General features: G+C 45.3%; 1 protein-coding gene across 1 annotated transcript in view; it reads left to right on the top strand.

Moving 5' to 3' along the window:
* The window catches only part of ncanb (neurocan b), a 232,132-nt gene that overhangs the window by 76,707 nt on the left and 127,947 nt on the right, over positions 1-27,478 (top strand). The window contains exon 6 of the mRNA XM_059992388.1: positions 15,538-16,200. Coding sequence (XP_059848371.1) covers positions 15,538-16,200 — 663 coding nt within the window. The remainder of the gene's footprint in view (positions 1-15,537; positions 16,201-27,478) is intronic.

Below are 27,478 nucleotides of genomic sequence, written 5' to 3'. Positions count from 1 at the left end.
CATACGGTCGGGATCAGGGCCAATGACCCCGTTCTCCACGACATACCCAAAGATAGCGAGACGGGTGGTTCCGAACACACACTTGTCCCTGTTATAGGTAAGGTTCAGAGCTTTGGCCACTTGGAAAAATCATTGGAGGTTGGTGTTGTGATCCGGCCAGTCGTGACCGCAGATGGTGATGTTATCCAGATATGGAAATGTGGCCTTCAGTTGGCACTGGTCCACCATCCGGTCCATTTCCCTCTGGAAGACAGAGACACCATTCGTGACACCAAAGGGGATGCGCAGTAAATGATAGAGCCTGCTGCCCGCCTCGAAGGCGATGTAGGGGTGGTCCTCTGGGCTGATGGGGAGCTGGTGGTAAGTGGATTTCAAATCTATGGTCGAGTACACTTTGTACTGAGCTACCTGGTTGACCATATCTGTGATGCGGGGTAGGGGGTACGCGTCAAGCTGCGTGAACCTATTGATGGTCTGGCTATGGTCCACGACCATCCTATTTTTTTGCCTGGTCCGAACAACAGCCACCTGGGCCCTCCAAGGACTTGTGCTTGGCTCAATGATCCCCTCCCTGAGCAGCTGCTGCACCTCCGACTGAATGAAGGCCCTGTCCCCTGCACTGTACCTCCTGCTTTTATTTGCCACAGGTTTACAGTTGGGGGTCAGGTTGGCGAACAGCGGTGGGGGAGGGATCTTGAGGGTGGAGAGGCTGCAAGTGGTGTCAGTAATGCAGCTGTCGGCATGGTGTTGGGTGGGATGTGCGGGTCGGTGTGTGTGTGGTCAGTAGCGGGGTATATGACGAATTCTCACAAAACTGAGGATTCCTGACAGTGAATGGTGGGAGGGGCCCGTCATACGCCATAGTCACACTTTTCAGGTGGCTCTGAAAGTCCAGCCCCAATAGCACAGGCGCACACAGTTGAGGCATGACCAGTAGCACAAAGTCCCGATATTCTGTGCCCTGCACCACCAATGTCGCTACACAACCCCCCCCCCCCCCCCCCCCCGGATATCTGTGGAATGCGACCCAGAAGCCATGGTAACCCTCTGGCTTACCGGCTGTGTCACGAGTCCGCAGCGTTGCACCGTGAATAAAACTCTCAGTGCTGCCAGTGTCAAACAGGCAGCTAGTCCTGTGCCCCTCCACCAGGATGTCCATCAGTGACCTTGCAAGCTAGTGTGGGGCGCTTTGGTCGAGGGTTACGGAGGCCAGAGTTGTGTAAAGAGGGTTTCTTCTTTTTATTAACTAGCAGGAATGCTAATTTACTGATAACGAGAATGGTATTCCTTTGTAAACCAAATGGGGATTAATGTTCTTTCTTCTGAGTCTGTAAGCTTTTGTTGATGGGTTTTTGGGCAGATCGGCGCGAGGGGGTCGAGAGAGAGGACGCAATGCTCTAAGCTGGGCGAGGATCGGACCCCAAAGGGGGGTCCGAGGCCGGGAGATTCTCCGAGGGGGGAGGGGATGAAGCTAGATGTGCTTGGTTGACCGCTCGGAGGGTCCTGAGCTGTTTGGAGAGTCGAGGAGTTCGGAGGGGAGCGAATGGTGGCCAGAAGACTTCAGTAATTGAGCTCCAACGGTTGTGCACGAAGTGGTTTGGACTTTGATAAGTTTGGCGCCTTTTCTTTAATTTTCTCTTCATATATACTGTATCGTTATTAATCACTTAGTTATAGTAACCTTTATAAATTGTACTCATTTAATCGCATATGGTGTACTGTCTGTTTTTGGGCGAGGCGGGGACATCACACAGCATCCACACCAGCTGATTACCCAGTTTGGCGGGGCCGAAGGCTGCTCCCCCTAGACGAGAACGAGCTGAGCGAGCCTGAGGCGACCCAGGGGGTTACAGTTGAATCGCCGTCTTGGTGCCCGGTAAGCACCCATGGGTTGGAGGCGGGGCGAGGTGGCGCCGACAAAGATGGCCGCCCCCATTTCTCACATGAGGCAGGCAGGCAAGATGGCAGCGACCATGATGGCGGCCCCCATGCCTTGCACGTGGCACTGCTCGACCCCGCTCGTGGTTTAGACTTACAGACCTTGGCGAAATGGCCCCTCTTTCCGCAGCTTCTCAGGTTGGGCAGCGATTTCGGGGGTGCTTTTTGTGTCTGCAGAAGTAACACTGCACGGGCTTGCGACTAGCAGCAGCTGTGGTCGATTGCTGGGAGTGCACGGACTCGCAACTGGCAGCAGCTGAGGTCGATTCACCCTGCGGGTGGTGGTGTCTGCGGCGTCCACAGGGCCAGCAGGAGATTGTGCGGCTGGACAGTGTTAGCGTTGTGCAGAGCAGCCTCCAGCATGTCGGCCATCTCGATCACCGAGCGTAAGGTAAGATCGGCATTTTCCAGCAGCCGCTGGGGCACATACACTGACCTGATCCCCGTAACGAAGGCGTCTCGTACCAGGAGCTCCGCATGCTGTTCCACCGTCTGTCCCCTGCAGTCGCAGGGCCGCATGAGTGTCTGTAGGGCCCGGACAAACTCAGCGCTCAACTCTCCGGCCCGCTGCCGCCGTGTCGCTAAGCGATGTCTCGCGTAGACGGTGTTCACGGGCTGCAGGTACTGTCTTTTGAGGGCGTCCAGTGTCCCTTGGTAGGTCGGCAGGTCCCTGTTAAGGGAGTAATACCTTCGGACTAACTCTGGAAAGGAGGATTTTGTGCATGATAGCAGGTTCAGTCACGGGAATCTCTTCCAAGTATGATTGGAAGCATGCAAGCCAGAGTTCAAAGGCAATAGCTGCTTCTGTGGCTTGAGGAGCAATGTCCAATTTTTCCGGACGTAAAATACTTTCCATGTTTTAAAATTTCCAGCCAATAAAATTGATGCACCATTAATAACTCTTGGAGATGGGAGTCAAAGTAGGCTTTCATTGGCTGGAAGAAAGCACCGTCAGCAGCAAGAGACCACCACACAACATCCTGGAGACTGAGGGAGGAGCAGTGCGTCCAATCGCAGCGGCAGGGGTGGGGGGGGGGGCGTGTCCAGACAGGTATATGTAGTTCACCACAGTGTCTTTAGGCCCCTGTATCTCCTCCCAATGGGAGCAAAAACAAACAAGCTGGTTCTGGACTACAGGAGGAATGGAATGTGTTGTAATGTGAGTATTATTAAAAGTAAGTTAATACTACCGGGGTTGGTGGGGTCTTTACTTCCGCTCTTTCTACTCCCAGTATGCATTGTATATAGTTCCTCCACCCATGCCACACGAGCTACCTGGAAGCCTCTGTATTGTAAATATCATTTGCTGTCCCAGACAAAGATGCTCTTTTGGCCATCAAGTTGTCGAGTGGTCTTTTTGTAAAGTAGAAGTTACCACATATTTTTGACGATGAGGTAAACTGGTTTTGTAGACGGATCAGCCCCATTTTCGATCAGGAGCTGTGAGTGGGTGAGGAGCCTCTGTTCGGACAGCTGTAATCAGAATGGTCGGTGTGTTCGACGAGCAAATTGAGGAGTGGCCGGAGTACAAGGAAAGGTTGGGCCACTTTTTCTGTGCTAATGGAATTACTGAGGAAGCTAAGAAGCACTCTGTTCTCCTGAGTGTGTGTGGGGCAAGGATGTACAAGCTGATATGGAACTTAGCTACACCGCGGAAACCGGGAGAAATTCCATACGATGAACTGGTCAAGCTCGTGGGGAACCACCACAATCCGAAGCCTTCGGTGATAGCTCAGTGGTCCAAGTTTCACAGCCATGTCCAGAAGCCAGATCAGTCTGTGGCGATTTTGTGGCCGAGCTTCGGCAGCTGTCGGAGCATTGCGACTTCTGAGCCGTGTCGGATGACATGCTCTGTGACAGATTAGTATGGGGCATTAATAATGCCACCGTACAACACCATTTGTTGGGAGAAACCCCACTGTTGACTTTCAAGACAGCCCTAGAGATTGCTCAAGGCATGGAGTTGGCTGCTAATAATGCCAAAGATATACAGAAAGGATATGGGGGGGTTGCAGTCGACGGCAGTGCTCCACGTCAGGAGGGAGACTGGTAAACAGGTAAAGCGGGTGAAACGTTTTCGGTGTGGAGGAATGTACGCACTATGCAAATGTTTGTAAATTTAAAGATACTGTCTGCCATGCTTGTAGCAAAAAGGGACATTTAGTTAAAAAGTGCAGGAGCATAAAGGGTAAGGTTAAGCCTGGGCAGGGGAAAGCTCAACAGACTCAGGCAGCCACACACTACCTAGGAGAAGCAGACAGAGAGGCAGCATGTGCCCACAACATGTTTGGGGTGGAAATGGATGAGGGACCACCTCAACCATATTATGTCACAGTCACTGTCAAGGGAAAGGACATTAAGTTCGAGATTGATTTGGGACTACTGCACCGGTCGTTAGTGAAGAGACCTACAGGAGGACATGGGGATCCAATCTGCCTCTCATCAGACCATCTAAGCTCCAACTCAGGACCTATATGGTGCAGTCCATACCTCATTTAGGGGTGTTATATGTGGATGTTTCGGCCGAGGGTCAGAAGGCTGAAGCCAGGCTTGTGATAGCTAAGGGCAGTGGGCCCAGTATTTTGGGCCGCGATTGGCTTCGCAAAATCTGGCTCAACTGGCATGAAATTAAGTATGCACGCATGACGGAGCACATTCTGCAGCGTTACAGTGACTTTTTCAGGGACGAGCTGGGCACACTGAAGGGCGTGACTGTAAAACTCCATGTCGACCCTGAGGCCACACCACGTTTTTTTAAGCCCAGGTCGGTGCCTTATGCCATGAAAGGCAAAGTTGAGGCAGAGCTGGTACGTTTACAGGGGCTGGGCATCATTGAGCCCGTCCTGTTTTCAAGGTGGGTGGCTCCTATTGTTCCAGTTTTGAAGGCAGATAAAACGGTGAGGATATGTGAGGACTACAAGTTTATGGTGAATCAGGTCTCTAAGCTGGAGGAGTACCCATTGCCACGGGTGGATGACCTGTTTGCGACCCTGTCAGTGGGTAAGCTGTTCACAAAGCTGGACATGAGTCACACCTACCAACAGCTGCTGCTGGACGAGATTCAAAGGAGTATGCCACCATCAATATGCACAAGGGATTATTCAAATACAATTGCTTGGTGTTTAGAGTGGCGTCTAGCTCTGCCATTTTCCAAAGAACAATGGACTCTTTGCTGCAGGGGATTCCGCATGTAACAGTGTATCTTGATGATATTTTGATCTCGGGAGCCATGGAGGGGAAGCATCTGGTTAATTTAGAACAGGTGCTGAAGAGACTCTCAGACGCAGGGCTGTGATTGAAACGCGGAAAATGTGTGTTCCTGGCTCCGAGTGTGACCTACCTGGGATACAAGATTACAGCTGAGGGGCTTGGCCCAGTGGAGGACAAAGTGAGAGCTATTAAGGAGGCTCCAAGCCCCAAGCGTGTCACTGAACTCAGATCATTTTTGGGCATGGTGAATTATTATGGCAAGTTTCTTCCAGACCTCTCAAAGGTTTTGGCCCCACTGTATAAACTGCTTCACAATGACACTAAATGATGGTGGGATGAAGAGCAGGAGGAAGCTTTCAAGAAAGTGAAAGAACTCCTGCACTCAGCGAAGCTGCTCGTTCACTATGACCCAGACAAGGAGATCACCCTTTCATGCAACTCTTCGCCCTATGGAGTTGGGGCAGTTCTCTCACACGTAATGGAGGACCGTTCAGAGAAGCCTATTGGTTTTGCTTCATGTACCCTGACGGCTGCTGAGAAGGGATATTCACAGTTAGACAAAGAAGGTCTGGCCATTGTTTTTGGGGTCAAACGTTTTCATCAGTACCTCTATGGATGTGCATTCACAATTTATACAGACCATAAAGCACTGATGAGCCTTTTTAGGGAGACCAGATGCATCCCACCGCTAGCCTCTGCCAGGATACAGCGTCAGGCTCTCACATTGTCAGCCTACCAGTGTACTATCACGTACAGAGCAGGTGGGGATAATGCAAATGCCAATGAGCTGAGTCGACTCCCTTTACCTGAGATGCCTGTTACTACATATGTGCCTCCAGAGACTGTGTTTTCATTGGAGAGGCTGTCCGTGACACCTGTATAGGTGACCCAGATCAAGCAATGGACAGAGTGGGACCCAGTCCTGTCTCAAGTCAAGACTTTTCCTTTACAAGGTTGGCCCAGAGTGGTGGAAGGAGAGGAACTGAGGCCTTATGCCAAATGCAAGACCGAACTGAGTCTGCAGGATGGCTGCATTTTCTGGGGGGGGGGGGGGGAGGGTCATCGTGCCTCCCCCTGGCCGTTCACAGATTGTGGAGGAAATTCATGAGACTCATCCAGGGGTGTCTTGGATGAAAAGCCTTGCAAGATCCTACGTCTGGTGGCCAAGAATGGATCAGGATCTGGAGAACAAGGTAAAATCATGCACACAATGTCAGACCAATCAGAACATGCCACCACCAGCTCTTTTGTACCCATGGGAGTGGCCAGTCTACCCCTGGTCTAGTCTACATTTGGACTTTGCTGGCCCCTTTATGGGACAGATGTTTCTTGTAATGGTAGATGCACATTCCAAATGGATCGAAGCTCACATCATGAGCAACATCACAGCCCCCTCAATCATAGACAAACTCAGGCAAGTTTTTGCAGTCCACGGGTTGCCTGACACTCTGGTCACTGATAATTCACCAGTGAGCTGTTTGGTGAGTTCATGCGGCAGAATGGCATTAGTCACATTCGGACAGCCCCTTTCCACTCAGCCTCAAATGGTTTGGCTGAGTGGGCTATTCAGACAGTGAAGGAAGGCCTGAAGCGGATGACACGGGACTCTCTTAGTACCCGGCTTTCTCGTTTCCTGTTTAAGTACTGCCTCACTCCACAGACTACAACTGCACGCACTCCAGCAGAGATGCTGATGGGGTGTAGGCCCAAGTCAAGATTGGACCTGCTGTGTCCGGACATGAAGGCAAAAGTGGAGAGAAAGCAAGAAAAGCAGAAGGAGGGAGATGATCAACATGCACGAGACAGACAGAACCAGATAACAATGTCTATGTGAGAAACAATCAGCAAAGGCTACCTGTTGTTATTCTTAAGCAGTGTGGTCCAGTCTCCTATGTTGTTAAGCTGACTGATGGGTGTGTTTTCCACAGACATTAGGACCATGTGCGCCTGTGTCATGATTCCAGCTCAGAGGTAAACAGTTCCACGGAGTTTCCAATGGTGAACCAGACTAGGGAAACACATCCACCAGTGACTTTGCTGGAGGGAGAGACACTGGCAGAGGGGGCAGAGTCCCCTGAAGAGGATGGACATTCTCACACGGATGTACAGACCCCTCTCGTGTCCCCAACACTAGATCCACCCAAAGCATCCTCACCAACGGTGCCTGCTGGGTCACCGGGGATACTGCGTAGATCACAGCGCCCTCACAAACCTCCTGACAGACTGAATCTTTGATTGGATAGTTTCTTTTGTTGTTAGATTGAATGTTGAATTTGCCATGTTTTTTTTTAGGTGTTTTTATATTGGTAACCTGTTGCTAATGATACCACTGTTTTTATCCCAGTTCTTCTATATTTGGGGAATGTTGGATTTTAAAGGGGGAGAAGTGTTGTAATGTGAGTATTATTAAAAGTAAGTTAATACTACCGGGGTTGGTGGGGTTTTTACTTACGCTCTTTTCACTCCCAGTATGCATTGTATACAGTTCCTCCACCCATGCCACACGAGCTACCTGGAAGCCCCGGTATTGTAAATATCATTTGCCATCCCAGATAAAGATGCTCTTTTGGCCATCAAGTTATCGAGTGGACTTTTTGTAAAGTAGAAGTTACCACAGAATGGAAACAGGGTAAACCTTATTGACATCAATGGATCTTCTGAGGTTGAGAGGGTTTAAGTTCCTTGGCATACAGATCACCGAGGATCTTACTTGGTCTGTACATAAACGAGGAGCTGTGTGGTGAAAAAGGCACAACAGGCCTCTTTCACTTCAGGCGAGCCCCCAAATCCTAAGAACTTTCTACAGGGGCACAATTGAGAGCATCCTGACTGACTGCATCACTGCCTGGTATGGGAACTGTACTTCCCTCAGTCGTAGGCCTCTGCAAAGAGCGTTACGGACAGCTCAGCGCTTCTGTGGATGTGAACTCCTCACTATTCAGGACATTTACAGTGACAGGTGTATAAAAAGGCCTGAAGAATCATTGGGGACCTGAGTGACCCCCACCACAAACTGTTCCAGCTGCTACAATCCGTGAAATGGTACTGCAGCATAAAAACCAGGACCAACAAGCTCTGGGGCAGCTTCTTCCACTAGGCTATCAGACTAGTTGTTTCATGCTGATACAATTGTATTTCTATGTTATATTAACTATCCTGTTGTACATACTATTTATTATGAACTACTATAAATTGCACATTGCACATTTAGAGGGAGACGTAATGTAAAGATTTTTTCTCCTCATGTATACAAAGGATGTAAGTAATAAAGTCAATTCAATTCAACTGGGATCCGACATCCGTTGGAATATTTTTGGGACATGAGCAATGGGGATGGGGAAAGGACTATATCTCATCGCAAAAGTGAACAGCCAGCCCAACCTATGACTCAATTGACAGTACTTCAAGCATCATGGAGAGAAATCTTCTGTCACTCGTAATCCTATTTACCTCTGGGTAAAAGAAATCTGCTTTGATTAGAGATTAGGCTGGCAGAAAGATCAGTTGCTTGAATTAGCAATGCCTTTGATTGAACTTGCCTATAAGCATGTGGAGTGAAACCTGTCAACTAACTGATTGAAGTGATAATGAATGCAGACTCCAACCACTCCGATCCTCACACCGAGGTCCCGCTCTGATCCTCGCCCCACTCTGATCCTCACTTCCAACCCTCCTCTTCTCTGTGCTGGCACTTGGGGCTCCGGTGTTTTGGAGTTCATCAGGGAACTATTACATCAACTTTTCCAAAGAAAAGGATGAAAGCAGCATCCATTATCAGAATCCACATCACTGGCATATGTCATGGAATTTGTGGCAGCAGTACATTGCAATGTGGAATAATAACTAAATTATAATATCATATATATAAATTAAATTAAATGAATTGTGCAAAAAGAGGGGGTGTGAAATAGTGAGGTAGTGTTCCTGGGTTTATTGTTCATTCAGAAATCTGATGGCGGAGTGGAAGAAGCTGTTCCTGGATTGTTGAGTGTGCCTTCAGGGCATGTGCTGGATGATGGGGGATCCTTAATGATTTTTGATGTGTCACTTTTGAAGGAGTCTTTGATACTGGGGAGGCCTAGCCCCATGATGAAGCTGACTGAGTTTACAACTTTCTGTAACTCTTTTTGATCCTGTGCATTGCCCCCCCCCCCACCAATTCCAGACAGTGATGCAACCAGTTAGAATGCACTCCATGGTATATCTGTAGAAATTTGCGAGTGTCTTCGGTGACATACCAATTCTCCTCAAACTCCTAATGAAATATAGCTGCTGTCGTGCCTTCTTTGTAATTACATCAATATGTTGGGCCCAGTATAGATCCTCAGAGATGCAAGTCTGCAATCAATTCCCTAGTCTTACTGATGTTAAATGCAAGGTTGTTGTTGAAATGCCACTCAACCAGCTGATCGATCTCACTCTTGTACACCTCCTTGTCACAATCTGAAATTCTGCCAACAATAGTTGTGTCTTCAGCAAATTCATAGATGGCATTTAAACTGTGCCTAGCCACACAGTTGTGGGGGGTGGGGGGGAGGAGAGAGAGAGAGAGAGAAGCAGTGGGCTAAGCACGCAACATTAAGGTGCGCTAATGTTGATTGTCAGTGATCAGGAGATATTATTTCTGATCCTCACCTTCTGGTGAGGAAGTCAAGGATCCAGCTGCAGAGGGGATTACAGAAGCCCAGGTTTTGGAGGTTTTTGATTAGAATTGAATGTGTAGTTGTGTTGAATGCTGAGCTGTGGTTGATAAAGAGCAGTCTGGAGCTCCAGTGAGATTGCATCCACTGTAGACCTATGGTGGTAATAGGCAAATTGCAGCAGGTCTAGGTCTTTGTTTAGGCAGCGGTTGCTTCTAGCCATGACCAACCCCTCAAAGCACTTCATCACTGCAGATGTGAGTGTAACTGGGTGATATTTGGTGAGGCCTTTCACCCTGCTCTTATTGGACACTGTTGCCTTTTTGAATTGGGTGGGAACCTCTTACTGCAGTGAGGAGAGATTGAAGATGTCCTTGAACACTCCCACTACCCACTAGTTGGTTGACATGAGGATATCTGCAGATGCTGGAAATTCTAGCATCACACACAAAATGCTAGTGGTACGCAGCAGGCCAGGCAGCATCTACAGGAAGAAACACTGTCGACATTTCGGGCCAAGACCCTTCGTCAGGACTAGCTGAAAGAAAAGATAGTAAGAGATTTGAAAGTAGGATGGTAAGGGGGAAATCTGAAATGATAGGAGAAGACAGGAGGGGGTGAGGTGAAGCTAAGAGCTGGAAAGGTGATTGGCAAAAGAGATACAGAGCTGGAGAGGGGAAAGGATCATGGGATGGGAGGCCTAGGGAGAAAGAAATGGAGAGGGGAGCACCAGAGGGAAATGGAGAACAGGCAAAGAGTGATGGTCAGAGAGAGAAAAAAAAGGAAGGGGGAAGAAATAAATAAATCAGGGATGGGGTAAGAAGGGGAGCAGGGGTATTAACATAATCAATGTTCATGCCATCAGGTTGGAGGCTACCCAGATGGAATATAAGGTGTTGTTCCTCCAACCTGAGTGTGGCATAGCCTCCTCTACTGTCATGGAGTGTATCCATGGCCTCCTCTACTGTCAAGATGAAGCCACATTCAGTTCACCAGTCTTGAATGTCACTGATAGAGCCCTTAGAAGACTACAAATCTCCTGTGGGTATGCCAAGTAAATTCTTAAAGGCACACACTCATCCGCACAGGTTTTGATGAAGTTGGTGATAATTGTAGTGTATTTCTTCAGACTTGAAAATGAATTCCTGAATATTGTCCTGTCCGTTGACTCAAAGCAGTCCTGTAGGCTCCCTTGGCCATACCTTCTTTGACCTCACCACTGGTGCTGTGGTCTTTAGTCTCTGCCTATGTGCTGGGAGTAGAGGTACAGCCAGGTGATTGGACTTTCCAAAATGTGGGCATGAGATGTCACAGTAAGCATTATTGGTGGTGGTATAACAGTGGCCAAGCATGTTGACTCATTTGGTTCCACACGTCATATATTGTTGGTAGTTGTTCAGAGACTTCTTCAAGCTGGCCAGGTTGAAATCCCCCACAATGAATGGGAAGGCATCAGGGTGCTCAGTTTTGTGCCTGATCACTTTAATCAGCTCCTCTAGAGCCTATTTGAAGTTGGCCTGAGTGGAAGGAAACACTGCTACCAGGATGATAGTGCAAAACTCGGTCAAGATGATATCTCACCAATGAAAAGACCGATATTGTACATATGTGTCAGATGTGATTTCAATGATGAGTAGACCGCTATTGTACAGATCTGTTGAGATGTATCTCACCAATGAGTAGACTGATATTGATTAGACTGATATTGTACAGATGCGTCAAGATGTGATCTCACCAAAGAAAAGTCCGATATTGTACAGATGTGTTGAGAAGCGATATCACAAACGAGCAGACCGATATTAAGTAGACCGATATTGTACCGATGTGTAGGATGTGATCTCACCAAATGACAGACCGATATTGTAAATAATTGTCGAGATGTGTCTTGCCGGTGAGTAGACCGATATTGTACAGATTTGTTGAGATTTGCCTGTTTCACGGAAGCAGAACATCCCTACATTTGTATTAATTTCCCATCACAATAAATATTAATGCTCTGTTAGTGCTCCTAATTACTTGTTATATTTGATGCTTGTCTCTTGCAGTCATGCCCTGGGACACATGAGATCCCCCTGCACTCTGGATCTCTGTAAACTCTCCATTCAAGCAATTTGGTACATTGAGGCCCCTCTGGACTCTGGATCTCAGTAAACTCTCTCTACTTAGGCCATTTGTTTTTTAATATTTCCACAGTAAAAATACACATTTCCATCTGCTCCTAGCCTCTTTACAATTTACTCTTCTACCCACCTTTGTGTCATCTGGAGATTTAACCACCGCACCTTCATGTCTTTCCATGTCATTTTTATAAAGGTAGAAATATAGGTTTCCAGGTTTCCCAATGGTATGAATCTGTGTTGAGATTTGTGCCCAGTTGATTCCACCAAGATGTGGCAGGTGCAATGTCAATGGGAAAGAACTGGATTAAGATGACGTATATTTTTAACTTGGACCTTCAATGCTCTTTTTAATTTCTGGTTTTTCGCCTCAATTGTCTTCAAACAATTTCTGAATGTTCTCAGTCCATCTGTTCATAATCTCATCTTTTTCCATGATAATGGTACTGTCCTTTGCTTTCAAATATCAAGCACTAAACTAGGCATGACAACCCACCTCAGAGTACTGAAACGTTATGCTTATCCAGTTATGTTATGTTATGTTATATGGCTCAGAATATTGGACAATATCTAGTAACATGAGGAAATGAATTCAAGTAGCAGACGTGGTTTTTGAGGAGGATGCAAAGAATATCATGGACAAAATGAATATATAATGAGGATGGCATGAACAGAGCAAGCACAAGAAGAGAGATAATGTATGAGATCATGAAAAGGCAACGTAACTTCATTGGACATGTGATTAGGAAAGAGGAGTTAGAATGCACGGTAATCATGGGAAAGATTGAAGGGAAGAAAGCAAGAGAAAGGCAAAGACAAATGATGATGGAGATAGCAGCCAGAGAACTGGAAATGAATACCAATAAATTGATCCACTTGACCCGGAACAGGAGTGTGTGGGCCATGGCAGTCAAAGCATAAACTGGGCATGGCACCTGATGATGATGATATTTTTAACTGATAAGAGATTGAAAGATGTTGGTGTACTTGGTGATGTGAGTGTTTCTGTAGTGTCTTCAGCATCTCATATTCTGCTTGGGTTGCTTACCACTCGATATGAATGTTGAATTTTCCAGTTTTAGGTGACCGCACACCACAATGCTGTCTCCCACACGCTCATCTGGCCACCTAGATTTCTTCTCCCTTTGTCCTCCATTCCATCCCCTCTCCACCACCTGTTTCCATCTGTCCATTATCCCCTCCCATTGGTCACCTATTAGTCTCTATCCCACCATTTTTATATACTGGCAATCTGTTCCATTCAGCCCATCGAGCCCGCTGTACGATTTCATCATGGTTCATTTATAACCTCTTTCTCTTGCCTTCTTCCCATAACCTTTGATGGCCTGACTGATCAAGAATCTATCAACCTCCACCTTAAATATACCCACTGACTTGTCCTCCACAGCTGTCTGTGGCAATGAATTTCATAGATTCATTGATTCACCACCCTCTGGCTAAGTAAGTTCCTCCTAATTTCTGTTCTAAACGGATGTCCTTCTATTGTGAGGCTGTGCTCTCTGGTCCTAGAATCAGCCTCTATAAGAAGCATCCTCTCCACATCCACTCTATCTACGCCTTTCAATATTCGATATGTTTATCCTCATTCTTCTAAACTTCAGTGTGTACAGACCCAGAGCCATCAAATGTTCCTCATGCATTAACCATTTCATTCCCAGGATCATTCTTGTGAAGCTCCTCTGCACACCTCTCAAGTGCCAACACGTCTTTTCATAGATAAGGAACCCATAACTGCTGACAATACCTAACATTCCATTTTACCCTTGCTTTATAAAACCTCAGCATTACGTCCTTCTGAGTCGTGATGCGTGGTCTCAACCCGAGACATTGATCTTACGTTTTTAACTCCACAGATGCTCCTTGACTTGGTGAGCACACCAAGCCTTCTGTTTCTACTATATAAGGTACACACAGTCTCTCTAATCTTCCTTGTACAGAATCTCAACCTTTACTGCTCCAACTGATGATGGGGTGGTAAATTGGATTAGTAAGTATGCCGATGATACTAAGGTAGGAGGTGTTGTCGATAATGTGGTGGGTTTTCAAAGCTTGCAGGGAGATTTATGCCGGTTAGAAGAATGGGCTGAACGTTGGCAGATGGAGTTTAATGCTGAGAAGTGTGAGGTTCTACATTTTGGCAGGAATAATCCAAATAGAACATACAGGGTAAATGGTAGAGCATTGAGGAACAGAGAGATCTAGGAATAACAGTGCATATTTCCCTGAAGGTGGAGTCTCATGTAGATAGGGTGATGAAGAAGGCTTTTGGAACGCTGGGCTTTATAAATCAAAGCATTGAGTACAGAAGTTGGAATGTAATGTTAAAATTGTACAAGGCATTGGTAAGGCCAAATTTAGAATATTGTGTGCAGTTCTGGTCACCGAATTATAGGAAAGATATCAATAAATTAGAGAGAGTGCAGAGATGATTTACTAGGATGTTACCTGGGTTTCAGCACTTAAGTTGCAGAGAAAGGTTGAACAAGTTAGGTCTCTATTCATTGGAGCGTAGAAGGTTGAGGGGGGATTTGATCGAGGTATTTAAAATTTTGAGAGGGATAGATAGAGTTGACGTGAATAGGCTGTTTCCATTGAGAGTAGGGGAGATTCAAACAAGAGGACATGATTTGAGAGTTAGGGGGCAGAAGTTTAAGGGAAACACAAGGGGGTATTTCTTTACTCAGAGAGTGATAGCTGTGTGGAATGAGCTTCCTGTAGAAGTAGTAGAGGCCAGTTCAGTTGTGTCATTTAAGGTAAAATTGGATAGGTATATGGACAGGAAAGGAGTGGAGGGTTTTGGGCTGAGTGCGGGTAGGTGGGACTAGGTGAGATTAAGAGTTCGGCACGGACTAGGAGGGCCGAGATGGCCCGTTTCCGTACTGTGATTGTTATATGTTACATAACTACATAGATGCCAGCCAAAGTCTCTCCTTGGACCTTGTGGCTGGGTCTGGTTTCCTGATGTAAGGGGGAGTGTAGAAGTGGTTTGTCATGATGAGTGATTGAACAGACTGAGCTATGGACCCATGAGTCGAGAAGAGTTAGGGTGCCACTCATACACACAACGTTATTATTGTTGGGGCATCACAGTTCAAAGTTCAATTCTGGTATCCTCTGTAAGAAAGTCGTGATGACCACATACATTTCCATCCAAAGCCCAAAGGCGTCCGGATTAGAAGGGAATTGTGATTAGGCCAGGGTTAAATGGGTGGGTTACTAGGCCGGAAGGGCTTGTTTGGTGCTGCTTGGCACAATAAGGACCTGTTCCATGCTATGTCTTTAAAATCAAATGAAAAGTGATCGCAATGAAACACAAACTCATGTTGAGCTCAAGGGGCTGATGTCGAGTTGGCCTTTCTGTAGAATATCACAAATGAACCTTTGGAATTCTTGACCCAACAAGCTGAGTCTCTGGAATATTTAAGCTACAGACTGAGAGATATTAGAATCTTAACTTATCAAGAGTTATGGAAATAGTGACCAGTGGGGCTGAAGGAGGCCTGCAGGTTGTATTTGAATAGTGGAGCAGGAGTAGCCACCTCCTGCTTTTCTTAGTTCTGTTCCAGCCATCAAAGCCAGTTATTAAATCCAGCTGTTCTTTCTGTTCACAGCTGCTGGTGTCCAGCCATCCAGTGGTGTGAGGAATCACTCGGCAGGGAGCCAAGAGCAGTGGGCTGTGGCAGAGGAAGGCAGTGGAGGGGACCCAGAGTTGGCCCTGTCCATGCCCCGGGGCTTCACGCTGAAAACCCCCATGCAACAACATCTGGGCAGCAGGCAGCCTCCTCCAGTGAGGCCAAGCCACTCCAGGCAATTCCACAGCTCTGAGGAAGAGGATCGGAATGACCGGTCCAGCCCCGGGCCACTGCCCACAGCCCCAGGATCGAAGCATCATACCTGGGCACTGCCGACTCTGGAGATGCCGGGCCCTGTAGCTTCTGCCTCCTGGTCTGACCGGACAGCTGACCCACGGCCAATGGAGACTCATCCCGTGGCATTGTTGGACCTCAAGGAGTCAAACAAGCTACCTCAGTTAGAGCAATGGCCTGACACAGGGAAGGAGCAGGTGCTGGGAAGTGTTGTGGTAGCCAGAACAGAGACAGTGACCCCCACCAGACAGTTCCGTGAGCCACCACCAACCCCCACTGGACTGCTCCATCAGCTGCCACCGATCCCAACTGAGACCAGCAGCCTTGCCACAGGACGACTGACTACAAAAGACTGGGCAGGGGAGAGACCGGGTAGGCCAACATCCATGGAGCCAGTTACTACTAAAGGTAGGCTTCCTCTTCCACCTTGTCCTGTCCCCTTCCCCTCCCTTTTCCTCACACCTTCTCCTCACACCTTCTCTCACCTCCATCCCTCACCTTTCTTCCCCTTCTCCTCATCCACCCCCTCCTCTTCATTCCATTTCACCACTAATGTTCAACAGGTCACACTTGGAGAATTGTGGATAGTTCTGGTCTTCGCGTAACATTAAGGATGTGCTACCAGTGGGGAGGGTGCAGAGATTCACCATGGTGATGCCTAGAGTGGAGGGCTGTAGTTATAAGGAGAGATTGGATAGACTGGGTTATTCTATCAGAGGCTGACAAATGATATTGTGAATGTTTTACAAACCATATAACCATATAAAAATTACAGCATGGAAACAGGGCATCTCGGCCCTTCTAGTCCATGCTGACGCTTACACTCACCTAGTCTCACTGGCCCACACGCAACCCATAACCCTCCATTCCTTTCCTGTCCATATACCTATCCAATTTTACTTTAAATGACAATACTGAACCTGCCTCTACCACTTCTACTGGAAGCTCATTCCACACAGCTACCACTCTCTTGAGTAAAGAAATTCCCCCTCATGTTACCCTTAAACTTTTGCCCCTTAACTCTGAAATCATGTCCTCTTGTTCAAATCTCCCCGACTCACAATGAAAAAAGCCTATCCACGTCAACTCGATCTATCTCCCTTATTATTTTAAATACCTCTATCAAGTCCCCCCTCAACCTTCTACACTCCAAAGAATAAAGACCTAACTTGTTCAACCTTTCCCTGTAACTTAGGTGCTGAAACCCAGGTAACATTCTAGTAAATCTTCTCTGTACTCTGTCTATTTCGTTGATATCTTTCCTATAATTCGGTAACCAGAATTGTACACAATACTCCAAATTTGGCCTTACCAATGCCTTGTAGAATTTTAACATTACATCCCAACTCCTATACTCGATGCTCTGATTTATAAAGGCCAGCACACCAAAAGCTTTTTTCACCACCCTATCCACATGAAATTCCACCTTCAGGGAACTATGCACCATTATTCCTAGATCACTCTGTTCCACAGATGAGTGGTATAGATGGGATAGTCTGTTCAAAGTAAATTTATTATCAAAGTACATACTGTATATGTCACCATATATCACCCTGAGATTCATTTCCTTGCAGGCATACTCAATAAATCCAATAACCACAATGGAACCGATAAAGGACCACACCAACAGGATAGATAACCAGCATGCAAAAGTCACCTAATCCTTGGGCTATACTAGCCAAAGATGGTCCACATCCTCTCCTGAATAAAGGGCCTCATACTAATTTTTGCTGCAGTCAGATGATGCAAATCTGCAATGGTTCCCAGTAAATCTGTGCCTCTATTGCCTCTGTGACTCCGAAGGGAAGGGAGATGAAGAGGCATGTTCTGGTGATAGGGGATTTGTTAGGGGAATAGATAGGAGGTTCTGTAGGTGAGAACAAGAATGCTGGATGATATGTTGCCTCCCAGGTGCCAGGATCTTGGATATTTCAGATTGATTCCCCAGCATTCTTAAGTGGAAGAGTAAACAGCCAGAAGTCGTGGTCCATGTAGGTAACAATGACATGGGTAGAACAAGTGATGAGGTTCTGCATAGGCAGTTCAGAGAGTTAGGTGCTAAGTTAAAGGGCAGAACCTCCAGGTTTGTGATCTCAGGTTTGTTACCTGCACCACGTGCTAGTGAGGCCAGCACTAGGAAGATTATACAGTTTAATATATGGCTAAGGATATTGTGTAGGATGAAGGGTATAAGATTTTTGAATCATTGGGCACTCTTCCAGGGAAAGTGGGAACTGCACAGAAGAGACAGTTTGCATTTGAACTGAAGGGGGACTAATATCTCATTTCTAAAATGCCATTTCTTTGCCCATTCTCCTAATCTATCTGTCCATCTCCACTTCCTCAAAATTACCTTTCCCTCAACCTGCCTTCATATTGTCTGAAAACTTTGCAAAAATGCCATTGATTCCATCATCCAAATCATTGACATATAATGTAAAAGGAAGTGGCCCCAGCACAGACCCCTGTGGAAGACCACTGGTCACCGGGAGCCAACCATAAAAGGCTGCCTTCATTCCTGCTTTTTGCCTCCTGCTAGTCAGTCACTGCCTTATCCATACTAGAATCTTTCCTGTAATACCATGGGCTGGTAGCTTGTTAAGCAGCTAAGTAGCTTGTGTGGCTTTGTCAAAGGCCTTCTGAAAATCCAAGTACACACCATCAACCAATCTCCTTTGTCTATCCTGCTTGTTACTTCTTCACAAAATTTCCACAGATTGTCAAGCAAGATTTTACCTTGAGGAAACCATGCTGACCACGTCCTATTTTATCATGTGCATCCGAGAACGCTGAGACCTAATCCCTAATAATTGGCTCCAGCATCTTCCCAACCACTGAGGTCAGACTAACTGGTCTATAGTTTCCTTTCTTCTGCCTCTCTCACTTCTTTAAGAGTGGAGTGAGAGTTGTAATTTTCTAGTCTTCAAACCATTTCAGAACCTAGTGATTCTTGAAACATCATTACTAATGCCTCTACGAGCTCTTCCAGCCACTTCTTTCAGAACTCGGGTATACACCATTTGGACCAGCTGACTTATCTACCTTCAGACCTTTCAGTTTCCTAAGACCATTCTCTTTAGTTATGGTAACTACACATACCTCATACCCCCGACACCTGGAACTTCTACCACACTGCTAGTGTCTTCCACAGTGAAGACTGATGCAAAATACTTATTCAGTTCATCCGCTATTTCATTATTTCCCCATTACTACCTCTCCAGCATTGTTTTCCAGAAGTTTATAGAAACATATAAAACCTTCACCACAATACAGGCCCTTCAGCCCGCAAAGTTGTGCCAGACATGTCCCAACCTTAGAAATCAGTAGGCTTACCCATAGCCCTCTATTTTACTAAGCTCCATGTATCTATCCAAAAGTCTCTTAAAAGACAATATCGTATCCGCCTCCGCCACCATTGCAGGCAGCCCATTCCATGAATTCACCACTCTCTGAGTAAAAGACTTACCCCTGACATCTCCTCTGTACCTACTCACCAGCACCTTAAACCTGTGTCCTCTTGTGGCAACCATTTCAGCCCTGGGAAAAAGCCTCTGACTATCCACATGATCAATGCCTCTCATCATCTTATAGACCTCAATCAGATCACCTCTCATCCTCCGTTGCTCCAAGGAGAAAAGGCTGAGTTCGCTCAACCTGTTTTCATAAGGCATGTTCGCCAATCCAGACAACATCCTTGTAAATCTCCTCGGCACCCTTTCTATGGCTTCCACATGCTTCCTGTAGTGAGATGCTACATTTTGGTAGGAATAATCCAAATAGGACATACACGGTAAATGGTAGGGCATTGAAGAATGCAGTAGAACAGAGTGATCTAGGAATAACGGTGCATAGTTCCCTGAAGGTGGAATCTCATGTGAATAGGGTGGTGAAGAAAGCTTTTGGTATGTTGGCCTATATAAATCACAGCATTGAGTACAGGAGTTGGGATGTAATGTTAAAATTGTACAAGGCATTGGTAAGGCCAAATTTGGAGTATTGTGTACAGTTCTGGTCACCAAATTATAGGAAAGATGTCAACAAAATAGAGAGAGTACAGAAAAGGTTTACTAGAATGTTACTTGGATTTCAGTACCTAAGTTACAGGGAAGGATTGAACAAGTTAGGTCTTTATTCTTTAGAGTGTAGAAGGTTGAGGGGGGACTTGATAGAGGTATTTAAAATTATGAGGGAGATAGATAAAGTTGACGTGGATAGGCTTTTTCCATTGAGAGTAGGGGAGATTCAAACAAGAGGACAAGAGTTGAGACTTAGGGGGCAAAAGTTTAAGGGTAACATGAGGGGGAATTTCTTTACTCAGAGAGTGGTAGCTGTGTGGAATGAGCTTCCAGTAGAAGTGGTAGAGGCAGGTTCAGTATTGACATTTAAAGCAAAATTGGATAGGTATATGGACAGGAAAGGAATGGAGGGTTATGGGCTGAGTGCGGGTCAGTGGGACTAGGTGACAGTAAGCGTTCGGCACGGACTAGAAGGGCCAAGATGGCCTGTTTCCGTGCTGTAATTGTTATATGGTTATATGACCAGAATTGAGCACAGTATTCCAAGTGGGATCTGAGCAGGGTCCTATATACCTGCAACATTACCTCTCAGTTCCTAAATTCAATTACATGATTGATGAAGGCCAATACACCATATGCCTTCTTAACCACAGAGTCAACCTGTGCAGCTGCTTTGAGTGTCCTATGGACTCAGACCCTAAGATCCCTCAGATCCTCCACACTGCCACTAATGTCTTACCATTAATACTTTATGCTGCCATCATATTTGACCTACCAAAATGAACCACTTCACACTTATCTGGGTTGAACTCCATCTGCCACTCCTCAACCCAATTTTGCATCCTATCAATGTTCTGCTGTAACCTATGACAGCCCTCCACACTATCTACAACACCTCCAGCCTTTGAGTCATCTGCAAACTTACTAACCCATCCCTCCACTTTCTCATCCAGGTCATTTATATAAATCAGGAAGAGTAAGAGTCCCAGAACAGATCCCTGAGGCACACCACTGGTCACCGACCTCCATGCAGAATATGACCTGTCCACAACCATTCAGCCTTCTGTGGGCAAGCCAGTTCTGGATCCACAAAGGAATGTCCCCTTGGATCCCAGGCCTCCTTACTTTCACAATAAGCCTTGCATGGGGTACCTTATCAAATGCCTTGCTGAAATCCATATACACTACATCTACTGCTCTTCCTACATTAATGTGTTTAATCACATCCTCAAAAAATTCAGTCAGACTCATAAGGCAGGACCTGCCCTTGACAAAGCCATGCTGACTATTCCTAATCATATTATACCTCTCCGAATGTTCATAAATCCTGCCTCTCAGGATCTTCTCCATCAACTTACCAACCACTGAAGTAAGACTCACTGGTCTATAATTTCCTGGGCTATCTCTACCCCCTTTCTTGAATAAAGGAACAACATCCACAACCCTCCAATCCTCTGGAATCTCTCCCGTCCTCATTGATGATGCAAAAATTATCTCCAGAGGCTCAGCAATTACCTCCCACAGTAGCCTGGGGTACATCTCATCCGGTCCTGGAAACTTATCCAACTTGATGCTTTCCAAAAGCTCCAGCACATCTTCTTCCTTAATATCTACATGCTCAAGCTTTTCAGTCTGCTGCAAGTCATCACTACAATCACCAAGATCCTTTTCCATAGTGAATACTGAAGTAAAATATTCATGAAGTACCTCTGCTATTTCCTTCGGTTCCATACACACTTTCCCACTGTCACACATGAAAGGGCCTATTCTTTCACGTTTTATCCTTTTGCTCTTTACATACTTGTAGAATGCCTTAGGGTTTTCCTTAATCCTGCCCGCCAAGGTCTTCTCATGGCCCCTTCTGGCTCTCCTAATTTGCTTGTTATGCTCCTTCCTGTTAGCCTTATAATCTTCTAGATCTTTAACATTACCTATCTCACTGAACCTTTTGTAAGCTTTTCTTTTCTTGTTGACTAGATTTATTACAGCTTTTGTACACCATGGTTCCTGTACCCTACCATAACTTTTCTGTCTCATTGGAATGTACCTATGCAGAGCTCCACACAATAATCCCCTGAACATTTGCCACATTTCTTGTGTACTTTTCCCTGAGAGCATCTCTTTACAATTTAAGCTTCCAATTTCCTGCCTGATAGCCTCATAATTCCCCTTACTCCAATTAAGTGCTTTTCTAACTTGTCTGTTCCTATCTCTCTCCAATGCTAAAGAAAATAGAATTATGATCACGATCTCCACAATGCTCTCCCACTGAGAGATCTGACACCTGACCAGCTTCATTTCCCAATACCAAATCAAGTACAGCCTCTCCTCTTGTAGGTTTATCTACAATATTGTGTCAAGAAACCTTCCTGAACACTCCTAACAAATTCCACCCCATCTATATCCCTTGCTCTAGGGAGATGCCAGTCAATATTTGGGAAATAAAAATCTCCCATTCCGAGAACCTTCACCTTTTCAGGATCTATTTCCCTATCTGCTCCTCGATATCCCTGTTACTATTGGACAGCCTATAAAAAAACACTCAGTAAAGTTATTGACCCCTTCCTGTTCCTAACCACCACCCACAGAGACTCTGTAGACAATCCCTCCACGGAGTCCACCTTTTCTGCAGCCATGGCACTATCTCTGATCAACAGTGCCACATCCCCACCTCTTTAGCCTCCCTCCCTGTCCTTTCTAAGGCATTTAAAATCTGGCACTTGAAGTAACCATTCCTGTCCTTGAACCATCCAAGTCTCTGTAATGGCCACCACATCATAACTCCAAGTATGTACTGATCCACGCTCTCAGCTCATCCGCTATGTTCACAATACTCCTTGTGTTAAAATAGACACATCTCAAACCTTTGGACTGAGCACATCCTTTCTATATCTCCTGCCTATCCTCCCTCTTGCTCTGTCTGCAAGCTTTCTCTATTTGTGAGCCAACCCCCTATTCCCCAGTCTTTTCAGTTCGGTTCCCAGCCCCCAACAATTCTATTTTAAGCTCTCCCCAGAAGCCTTAGCAAACCTCACTGCCAGAATATTTGTCCCCCTGGGATTCATGTGCAACTTGTCCTTTTTGTACAGGTCACACCTGCCCCAAAAGAGGTCCCAATGATCCAGAAATCTGAATCCCTGCCCTCTGCTCCAATATCACCGCTCCTTTACACTTTATGCATCTGTGGAAATATTTGGTATCCTCTTCAATATTATTGGCTAGCTTACTTTTATATTCTATCTTTCCCTTCTTAATGACTTTTTTAGTTGCCTTCTGATGGTTTTTAAATACCCAATCCACTATCTTCCTGCTATTTTTTGCTCTTTTTTTGGCTTTTATGCTGGTTTTGGCTTCTGTTGTTAGCCACGGTTATGTCATCTTTCCTTTAGAATACTTCCTCTTTGGGATGTATAGATACTGTGCCTTTCAAATTGCTTCAGAGGTTGCAGTCATTGCTGCTCTGTCATCATCCTTGCCAGTATTCTTTTCCAATCAATACTGGCCAACTCTTCTCTCATGCCTCTGTAATTCCCTTTACTCCACTGTAATATCAATACATCTGAATTTAGCTTCTCCTTTTTAAATTTCAGGGCGAATTTGATCGTATTATGATCACTTCTTCCTATGGGTTCCTGTACCTTAAGCTCTCTAGTCAATTCTGATTAATTGAACAACAACCAATTCAGAATAGCTGATCCCTAGTGGGCTCAACAATGCGCTGCTTGAAAAAGCCATCTAGAACTCTAGAAATTCCCCTTGCTGTAATCCAGCACCAACCTGCTTTTCCCAGTCTATATGCATTTTAAATTCCCCATGACTATTGTCCTTTTGCCCTTTTGACATACATTTTCTATCTCCCATTGTAATCTGTAGGCCACACTTTTACAGCTGTTTGGGGGTCTGTATGCAACTCTCATCAGAGTCTTTTTACCCTTGCAGTTTCTTAGCTCCATCCGTAATGATTCAACACCTTCTGACCCTATGTCACCTCTTCCTATTGATTTGATTTCATTTTTTACCAACAGAGCACCACCGCCCCCTCTGCCTTCCTGCCTATCCTTTCAATGCAATAGGGTTGCATTGGACAATAATCTCCCAGCAATAATCTCTCAGCCATCATTCAGTGATGCCTACAACATCATAATTGATGTTATGTTGCCAATCTGCAACTGTACTGCAAGTTCATCGATCTTATTCTGTATACTGTGCACATTCAGATACACCTTCAGTCCTGTATTCACCCTTTTTGATCTTGTCTACCTTTTTGCATTGCAACTCATCCTGTTGACTACAATTTTCCTCTATCAACAGCATCTCTGGCAGACAGAATCGCAGCATTAAAGCCAGGCTTCAACAGGCTACGGGACAGCTTCTTTCTACAAGCCATTAGACTTTTAAATTCAGATGTCTGTACATTATGATGGAATCATAATGCAAATATTTTTACTCCCTTACATTGTGGGATGGATATAAGATTTAAATAAATAACTCTCCTCACTACACATTGCCTCTTTTGTAAGCCTGCTGCCTCATTTTCAGTACTATCATCTGCCTTTCCTACAATGCTTCTTGCACTGAAATATAGGCAGCTCAGGACACCAGTCACACCATGCCCCTTTTAATTCCTAACTTTGTCTGAGATCTTACCAGCATCTGCCTGCACAACCTCTCCACTAACTGTTCTGGCAGTCTGGTTCCCATTCCTTTGCAACTCTAGTTTAAACCCCACCATTTAGTATTAGCAAACCTTCCCACTAGGATATTAGTCTCCCTCCATTTCAGATGCAAGCTATCTCTTTTGTACAGGTCCTACGTTCCCTGGAAGAGAGCCCAATGATCCAAAAATCATATGCCCACTCTCCTACATTAACTCCTTAGCTAGGTATTAAACTGCATAATCTTCCTAGTTCTGGCCTCACTAGCATGTGGCATTGGTAAAAATCCGGAGATCACAACCCTGGAGGTCCTGCCCTTTAACTTAGCACCTAACTTCCTGAATACCCTATGCAGAACCTCTTCACATCCTACCCCTGTTATTGGTACCAACGTGGACCATGACCTCTGGCTGTTCACCCTCCTACTTGAGAATGCTGAAGACTTGATCTGAGATATCCTGGACGCTGGCAACATACCATTCAGGAATTTCGTTCTCACCCACAGTACCTCCTGTCTGTTCCCCTAATTAATGAATCCCCTATCACCACAGCGTATCTCTTCTTCTTCCTTCCATTCTGAGTCTCAGAGGCAGACTCAGTGCCAGAGACCTGACCACTGTGACTTTTCTCTGTTAGGTCATTCCCCCTGACAGTTTTCAAAGTGATAAACCTGTTGTTGAGGGGGAAGACCATAAGGGTACTCTGCACTGGCTCCTTATCCCCCTTTCCCCTTCCTGACTGTCACCCAGTTTCCTGTGTCCTGCACCTAGCGTGTAACTACCTCTCTACATGTCCTGTATATCACTCCTTCAGCCTCCCAAATGATCCAGAGTTTATCCAGTTCCTCCAACTTTTTTGTTAGAAGCTGCAGGTGGGTGCACTACTCATAGTTGTAGTCGTCAGGGACACTAAAGGTCTCCCTGCCTTCCCACATCCCGCAAGAGGAGCATTTCACTATCCTCCCTGTCATCCCTACTCTGCTAGCTGAGCAGATATAAAAAGGGAAAAAAAAACTTCATCTTTTCTTTCCTTTGCTTTCTCTGAGTGAAGGCTCACTTCGCTGAAGCCTCGAAGAGCTTACAAGGGAAATAGAAAATCCATGCCAAAAGGACAATGTTACAATGGTATGCAGGACATCAATATGCAGGTGGATTGGGAAAATCAAGTTGGTGCTGGATTACAGGAGGGGGAATTTCTAGAGTGTCTATGAGATAGCTTTTTAGAGCAGTTTGTGCTTGAGCCCACTAGACGATCAGCTATTCTGAATTGCATGATGTGTAATGAACCAGATTTGATTAGAGAGCTTAAGGTGTAAAAAAAAACTTTTGGGGCAAGTGTTCATAATATGATTGAAATTTGAGAAGGAAAATATATCAGTATTATAGTGGAGTAATGGAAACTGCAGAGGCATGAGAGGGGAATTGGCCAGACTTGATTGGGAAAGAACACTGGCAGGGTTGACGGCAGAGCTGCAATGTCCAAAGTTTCTGGTAGGAATTCGGAAGGCACAGAATGTATACATCCCATAGAGGAAGAAGTATTCTGAAGGAAAAATAACACAACTGTGGCTAACAAGAGAAGCTAAAGCCAATGTAAAAATCAAATAGAGGGTATGTATAAAGCACAAATTAGTGGGAAGTTAGAAGCTTTTAAAAACCAACAGAAGGCAACTAAAACGTCATTAAGAAGGTAAAGATAGAATATGAAAGTAAGTTAGGCAATAATATTAAAGAGGCTACCAAAGGTTTCTTCAGATACATAAAGTGTAAAAGACAAGAAAGAGTGGATATTAGACCATGGAAAGTAACTCTGGAGAGGCAGTAATGGATGACAATAAAATTGTGGATAAACTGAATAAGTATTCTGCATCAGTATTTACTGTGGATTTATTTATTATTATTATTATTACTTCATTTTGTTTTTTTCTTCTATATTATGTATTGCATTGAACTGCTGCTGCTAAGTTAACAAATTTCATGGCACATGCCAGTGATAATAAACCTGATTCAGATTCAGATTCTGAATAGCAGTATGGTGGAAGTTCCAGGTGTCAGGGTCCATGAAGTGTGTGAAGTTACCATTACTAGAGAGTAGATTCTTGAGAAAGTGAAAGGTCTGAAGGTAGATAAATCTCTTGGACCAGATGGTGTACACCACAGGGTTCTGTAAGAGGTGGCTGAAGAGATTGTGGAGGCATGAGTAATGATTGTTCAAGAATCACTAGATTCTGGAATGATTCCAAAAGACTGGAGAATTGCAAATGTCACTCCACTCTTCAAGAAGGGAGAGAGGCAGAAGAAAAGAAACTATAGGGCAGTTAGTCTGACCTCAGGGAAGATGTTGGGAGTCGATTGTTAAGGATGTGATTTTAGGGTACTTAGAAGTACATGATAAAATAGGCCATAGCATGGTTTCCTCAAGGGAAGATATTGCCTGGAAAATCTGTTGCAGCTCTTTGAAGAAATAACAAGCAGGACAAAGGAGAATTGATTGTGTACTTAGGTTTTCAGAAGGTCTTTGGCAAGGTACCACTCAAGGCTGCTTTACAAGCTACGAGCCCATAGTATTACAGGAAAGATAGTAGCATGGATAAAACCATGGCTGATTGGCAGGAGGTAAAGAGTGGGAATAAGGGGAGCCTTTTCCGATTGGTTGTTGGTGACTAGCGGTGTTCCACAGAGGTCTGTGTATGGGACCAATTTTTTTAATATGTTATATTTCAATGATTTGGATGATAAAATTGATGCCTTTGTTGTAAAGTTTGCAGACAATATGTAGATAGGTGGAGGGGTGGGTAGTTTTGAGGAAGTAGAGAGGCTACAGAAGGACTTGGACAGATTAGGAGAATAGGCAAAGAAATGGCAGATGGAATACATTGTTGAGAAGTGTATGGTCATGCACTTTGCTAGAAGAAATGAAAGAGATTACTATTTTCTAAATGGAGAGAAAATATAAAAAATTGAGGTTCAAAGGGATTTGGGAGTCCTTGTGCAGCATTCCCTAAAGGTTAATTTG

The sequence above is a fragment of the Hypanus sabinus genome, chromosome 16, assembly GCF_030144855.1.
Source record: "Hypanus sabinus isolate sHypSab1 chromosome 16, sHypSab1.hap1, whole genome shotgun sequence".
Taxonomy (NCBI): Eukaryota; Metazoa; Chordata; class Chondrichthyes; order Myliobatiformes; family Dasyatidae; genus Hypanus; species Hypanus sabinus.
The sequence above is the reverse complement of the archived record's forward strand: the minus strand, read 5'-3'. Positions and strand labels throughout refer to the sequence as shown.